At 40.9% G+C, this 7,109-nt stretch overlaps 1 protein-coding gene across 1 annotated transcript in view; it reads left to right on the top strand.

The window, feature by feature from the left end:
- The window catches only part of MAP3K8 (mitogen-activated protein kinase kinase kinase 8), a 44,750-nt gene extending 39,528 nt beyond the window's left edge, over positions 1-5,222 (top strand). Inside the window, exon 8 of the mRNA XM_063922034.1 lies at positions 3,968-5,222. Within this exon, the coding sequence (XP_063778104.1) occupies positions 3,968-4,101 (134 nt within the window). The 3' untranslated portion in view covers positions 4,102-5,222. The remainder of the gene's footprint in view (positions 1-3,967) is intronic.
- Positions 5,223-7,109: the final 1,887 nt, after the last annotated feature.

Raw genomic sequence — 7,109 nt, 5'->3', positions numbered from 1 at the left:
TCAGGCTCTAATCTTACTGTGAGGTCAGTAGGGTGCTAGGGCACCTAAGCGGTGGTAGTGCAGCATAGATAGACAGCTCTTGTGGTTGTAGCAGTGTCTGGGCAGTCCAGGGTGCAACCGTGGCTAATGGATTCTGGAGGAGACACGTGGCATGGCCACACATGCAGTAGCGCGTGCATCAGGGCGAACCTGCTGTGAGAGCCGCAGCGGGTTGTAGTGCCCGCCGGCTCTGTACTATGTGACCGAGGCAGTGCGGAGCGCTGCTTTCCCTACAGCATTGACTCGCATCTCTGCAAAGTTCCATTTCCGACACTTATGGCTGTAGTTCAACTTTAGAAGCCCAGAGGGAAAACAGTTTAGCAATTCATTGATGGCTATGGCTTGCTGCCACTGCTGTTCTCACGGAAAGCAGATTTGTATGTGACACGGATGTTACCATGAGACAACTGCAGGGATGTGCAGATTACTGCTGTCTGTGTGGCGCAACAGAGATCAGTGAACCTGTTCTGTATTGTGTATGTAAGAAAAGACCAAAGTCTCTGCAGCTGGCTCTGCACCTGAGGGCACAACAACTCTTTCTGCTTCTCCCTTTATATTTCTCTCTCTCTCTTTCCTGTGGAACACAACTAAAAAAACTGACCGCAGAGGCATTATCCCCATAGACTATAAGATAAATAAATGGGTAAGCAAATAGCAGTGGCTGGGTGCACTGATATAATAAGGTCATATAAAGAAAGCTGTAGATTGTCGCAGAAGGGCCAATAAATGGCAACATTATGCTGTGACATTCTCAGGCTGTTTATAGTAGAAAACCACTTTTCTATGAATAAATATGTGAACATAGATGGGTCCATATAATCAATCCATGTACTACTGTATGTGTATGTGTGTATATATGTGTATATACAGGTTGAGTATCCCTTATCCAAAATGCTTGGGACCAGAGGTATTTTGGATATGGGATTTTTCCGTATTTTGGAATAATTGCATACCATAATGAGATATCATGGCGATGGGACCTAAATCTAAGCACAGAATGCATTTATGTTTCATATACACCTTATACACACAGCGTGAAGGTCATTTTAGCCAATATTTTTTATAACTTTGTGCATTAAACAAAGTGTGTCTACATTCACACAATTCATTTATGTTTCATATACACCTTATACACACAGCCTGAAGGTCATTTAATACAGTATTTTTAATAACTTTGTGTATTAAACAAGGTTTGTGTACATTGAGCCATCAAAAAACACAAGTTTCACTATCTCAGTCTCACTCAAAAAAGTCCGTATTTCGGAATATTCCGTATTTCGGATATTTGGATATGGGATACTCAACCTGTGTATATATATATATATATATATATATAAGAGAGAGAGAGAGAGATCATATTACTAATAAGATTTTTATTTCTAGTTTTAGTAAATCTTCTTTAGAGAAACAGAACTTGTGCTCCAAGTGGAATTTGTGCAGCTCAGAAAGGGGACTTCCAAGCCCAGCTTCCTCTATCTATTCCTATCACATCTGCTTGTTTTTCCGATGACCTCCATTGACACTGGAATAGTTTAGCAATGGGGAGAACACTGTGAAAAGTAAAGATTAATTGCATCAGATTTTCATAGCAATTTATTTCCATGTCTTCCGGCTACAAACACCTATGCAAATGGAGAATAATCACAGAGTGCATAAGAATTAGGGGAAAGCCTTGCATGCACAGCCCCTTTGAAACTGGAAACACTTTGCAGATACCTCCTACACCTTGTAATACATGGTTCATATGTTAGTAATTGTTTAACTCCTCTAATGCCACTTTAATCATGTATAGTCTGTTATTGGGAAATATGCAACACATAGATACACAAATACACAACTGATGCATGTGCACACACATACTCTGCCTCCTGCCACTTTCTCGCCGCCTTCGTCTTCCCACCACCTCAACTCCTCTTGCCTCCTTCTACCCACCACCTGCCTTTCTATACCCCTGCCGCTCTGTTTTTTCCTCATCCTCTTTCTCACTGTGGAAGGTGACGTCTGTTATTAAGTCAATATTTAAATATTGCAACTTTATCTTTATGATATTCACATCATTACTAAAATGTATAATTCAAATCATTTCATTATTCAACTTAATACATAAATTGTGAGTTAATGAGCACAACACTTTATGCAAAGTTTATTTCTCTGTATTTGTCTGCCTTTCAGTATTTTGATGTTTAACGTTGTAGCCCCAGAGCCACAGTCTCTGCCAATGGGGTACGCTCTCTGCTTTTTACCATCTCTAATGGCACTGGACAGGGTTGTGCCCGCTCCCCCCTTATTTGTGCATTAATAACCCTCCCAGTCCGTATCCCTTCTCATGTCTTTAAGTTCCTGAAGCATCATATCCAACATTTCATTTGGTCTAGTAGGTGTCCTCGTCTTTTAGGTTGCGGACATTAAAGAGACCATCTCATGGTGGGGGTTTAGGCATTGACGACTTTAAGCACTATTATTTGGCTGCCCGGCTCACTCAGTGTGTCTTGGGGAAGTGACTTACATTAGACAGGGTCTGGACTGCTATTGAAGGTGGCTTGCTAGAATATTACTCCACCTCCTCTCTCATGTGGGTTCCTCTACGTCTCTGTCCAAAAAACTATTTTCCCGTACCCGGTCATCCAGCATTCTCTTGCAATTTGGGATTTTGCCAATCACATGTATGGATAAGCCCCTTCTCCTAGTCCCCTCATACCACTATATAATAACCCAAATCCCCCCCCCCCCAAGACTCTTGTTCATCTTAGAAGCTGGGGCTACAAAGGGGTGTGCATTTTTTAAAAGAGATCACTAGGGAGCCCTGCGTTCCTTCATTCTCAAATATACAAGAAAAATGTGTTATTCCTCATAAAGATGTCTTACTATTTCTCCATTTGCGACACTTTCTTATGGCTGTTAAACAACAGTTAACAAATAGACCCCTCACCACATGTGAATCTCTGTGCCTCCGACAAGCTTCCACCATGGGCCTAGTTTCTGTACTCTACTCTGAGCTGCAGGCCCCTTCTTCTGATCATAAGGATCCCCATGAGTCTGCTTGAGATCAGCACCTGGGGCACATCCTGGACACCGTTGAATGGGAGGATATCCAAATAAACGCAGGCTTAGTCCATTTTGGTCAGAAACTTGGAACTTAATTACCTCTATAACTATTATATCACTGTCCCATTCTCCCCTAGATATTATATTTTGCCTATTGAGATTCCGGGTGCCTCCTGTCACTAAACTAACCTGATCAGCCACATTCCTTCTGCAGCTGCATGCCAGATTCCTGCGGACTGGAAACCGCCATCTGCTCCCTCAATGAAGACTACCCTCCCCAGGATCTGGCATGTCTACAAGATGAAATTCATGTGAAGCATTATCCATGGCAACTCTTTAGTCCAATTCCCATTAATTGATCAGTTTTTTTTTTTTCTTGTTTTGCCCCCACCTAACCTCTCCCATCTGGATCTACACCCCTTCCCCTCCACACTCATCCCCCTCCTCCTCTAGCGGAACTCCATTCCATGCCCATTTCCTAGTTTAACCAGAAAATTGGTACAGGTTTGGTCTTTTTGAAATCCTCTTTTTGAGCTATCGTGATAGGCCTGAGCTTAGAGCCACAATTAATAATTTCCTTGCTTATTGCCTTAGTTATACTTAGCTGTATGAATATTCTATGCTACCTGTTACTACGTTTGACATTCTTTTGCTACCTGATCCATTAAAAAAATAGACTTTTAAAAAAATTGCACCCTCCCCCCCCCCCCCCCCCCAACCCTTCCCCAAAGGGAAAGACCTTTGCATTATAGAGCTTGTCCTCCATAAAATGTTTTATTTACAGCATACAGGGAAATGTGATACGACAATGTATGATTGCGTTACATGGTAATATCGCACTTAGTTCAAAGTCAAGCTTTGACATTTCTCTCTTCCTCTTCAGATTCTTCCTTCTACACCAGTGAAGAGTCTGAGGTACTGAGGAGACAGCGGTCACTATCCATAGACCTGGGTGCCCTTGCTGGCTATTTTAACCTTGTGCGTGGACCTCCGACAGTGGAATACGATTGTCCATAAAGGCAGACTTTCTAGAAGCAGGAAAATGAACTTATCTGCGATGTGAACACTTAAAAAGTCCATAAGTGAAATTGGGAACTGGGACACGTATAGCTATGAAAGAATGATGACCAAATATTTCACATTTGGAGCTTATGTAAAAATGATGAGCAAAAAAAAAAAAAAGTATTCTGACATTTGCAGATGCTTAAAATTGTTCCTATTGACTTTTATAGCTATTTTTGCATAGAATGTTACATATAAGGGTTAGATAAAAGAAAAATACATGGTCATTAGTCTAATCCGTGGGTCTATTGCTGTCTAGAGTATATAATGACTAATATGATAGAAAATATTCAGTATAACACACTTTATGCCAATCAATTATAAAGTGACGGAAGGATAAAAAAAATGGGTGGCCGCCAGCAGGACAAATACACCGGCTGAGCTTCTAGTTAAACCAGTCTCTTTAGGCTTATTGACATTGTTTGCTATCTGTAACTATATAAATTGGTCTTTTAATGATAGAATATTGAGCCCTAAATTTAAGTCTGGAACTTACCTATTGGTCATAGTTTGTACATTTTACAAACCATCAGTATGCCACTTAGAGCTGTTCAGCTGGTGACCCCCTAGTCTACCCCATACTACTTTTTGGACATTTACACAAATAATCATTAGCGTTGCTTTTTAGTGTAGATCCTTTATGTATGTGTCAAATGACAGATTATTATTAAAAAAAACACATATTTGTTAAAGAAATATTCCTAAGGCTCCTATGGAAGTTAAGTTCATTGTTACATGTGAACTGTAATGTTTTTACATAACATTTAGTACATCCTGACGGATGAGTGGGAGAGCCACTGAGTCAACCTGTGGTGCCGTGAGTTGTGTTGACCGCCCCTCTGGCACTCACAGGGTTAATATTGCTTGTTAGATGTAAACTGCAATGAAGCTGATTAGTGCTCTCTTTGCACTATGGATATAAGTCATACTGTGTATGTTTAAATAAATAAGGACATTTATATTGTTTGCATTAAAGGCTTATTGGTATTAAGCATTCGTTCTAGAGTGTGCAGGAAATTTGTGCAGCAAATCTTTGTATCAGATTCTGAAAAATAATAAATACTAATTGAAACCAGTATTGTATTACTTATTTATTAACAATTTTTTTTTTATATAGTGCAGCATATTCCGTTGCGCTTTACAATTAGAACAACAATAACAGAACAAAACTGGGTAAAAACAGACAGACAGAGGTAGGAAGGCCCTGCTCGCGAGCTCAGTTTATCTGATAATAATTCTATGTTTTATAGTACTGTAAATAGAAACAGGGATCTTCTATTAGCCAATATCATCTATAGATGGTGTTTACCTATCTGGTCCAAGCTCTTGAAAGTTTTGCTGCCTGGTGCATACAATATTTTGGGATGTTTAACTGTATTTTTGTCGTTAATGCATCCTGCCCTTGGTCTGATTACAGTTTTGTCAAATGAGATCTGCCAATGAAGTTGTCTATACAAAATGACATTACACTGAGCATTGCATTCATTCAGTATTTTTTAGGTTATTAGGTACCTACGCGTGGGACCTTTTTGTTTCTGCTCTAGGAGCAGGGTTTTCATCTGTAAAATTTGCTTTGGTTAGTTATTTCCAGAAATGTATACATTTGAGATTCTGCAGTGATATTCTATAAAGTCGGGTATACTATTCCAATTTAGGTATAGCTGCAGAGTCATTTAAATTAAGCCAGCTATTGAAGTTAAGTCATGCCATCTTAAGTAAATGCAAGCAAAAAGGTGTACTGGTGAGATAGGTGATTCCACCTCTATGGGTGTCCACAACACCCATAGAGGGAGAAGAGAACCTGTGGTGAGCGTAGCTCTGCAGCGAGCCCGCAAGGGGCTTAGTTACCCTCGCCACTCTGCCGGTCTCCCAACGCTTGGGATGCCGATGTCGGGATAGTGACATTCGGCATCCTGGGCGGCAGTATTACATACCGAACCCCTCTGCAGTGACAGCTGTCTCCGGCTGCAGTTCTCACCTGCTGCCATAGGAAGTCAGACAGGGACAACACTTTCAACCGTAATTGTGGATGAATATGTAACACATTCTCTTTTATATCATGTAAATAAAGCATTTAAAAACAATTAAGTTGTCATACACGGTCGAGTCACATTATTATGACCACCTACTACAATTGACATCGGCAGCGTGTAAGTACATCACGTGTTGTGTGCTGGCTTGGTGGGTATATAAGGTATTCGAGGCCAAGGGTGGCAGAACTTCTGAAACAGCGCAGTTTGTGAACTGTTCACGTGCTGCTTTGATTAAAGTATCGTGACTGGACAAATGGCACCATTGCGAATAACAGATGTGGAAACTGCAGAGCTCCACGTGCCAGTGAGGTGAGAGGTGAACATCTGCTACAAATGTGCGTGAAGGCCCCCAAACGATAGTTCAACCCCTCTAGCTGCTGTCCGTGCTGCACCCGGCGGTTACTCTGGCTATTGGCTGGTGTTTATAATAATGTGGCTCGACCGTGTATTATACCCCTTTCACACCGCAGCTATAACCCGGTAAATTGCAGTTTTTTAAGCCTTCCAAAACGGTTCTAGCTGCAGTGTGAAAGGGCCACTTTGAATTTACCGGTTACAGAATACTGGTATTTTAAAACGGTTAAAAAGCAGTTTAAAAGTGAAACTGTTAAAAAGCACCTGACTAGTATGCCTTTAAAAGCCATAAGATATGTGGCAGGTATACATTAAGCCTAGTGGGTATATTTGCAGTTATATTATGTGTGATACAGTTGCCAGGTTTTAATTTTTAAGGCTTTGTGATAGTGTAGGACCTGAATGAAGGTGGGGTACCTTGGCGAGCGGTTTGCAGGCTTTCGTGCATTGGCCAATTCACTAACTAAACCCCCATCATTTATTTATTGATGTTGTGAGGACAAGTGAGCTTGCTATGGTGAGTACTGAATTTTCTATTTGTATGTATTTGGGTAGGTGGCCATGGGCTGCATGCAC

Source organism: Pseudophryne corroboree, chromosome 5 (assembly GCF_028390025.1).
Source record: "Pseudophryne corroboree isolate aPseCor3 chromosome 5, aPseCor3.hap2, whole genome shotgun sequence".
Classification (NCBI taxonomy): domain Eukaryota; kingdom Metazoa; phylum Chordata; class Amphibia; order Anura; family Myobatrachidae; genus Pseudophryne; species Pseudophryne corroboree.
The sequence above is the reverse complement of the archived record's forward strand: the minus strand, read 5'-3'. Positions and strand labels throughout refer to the sequence as shown.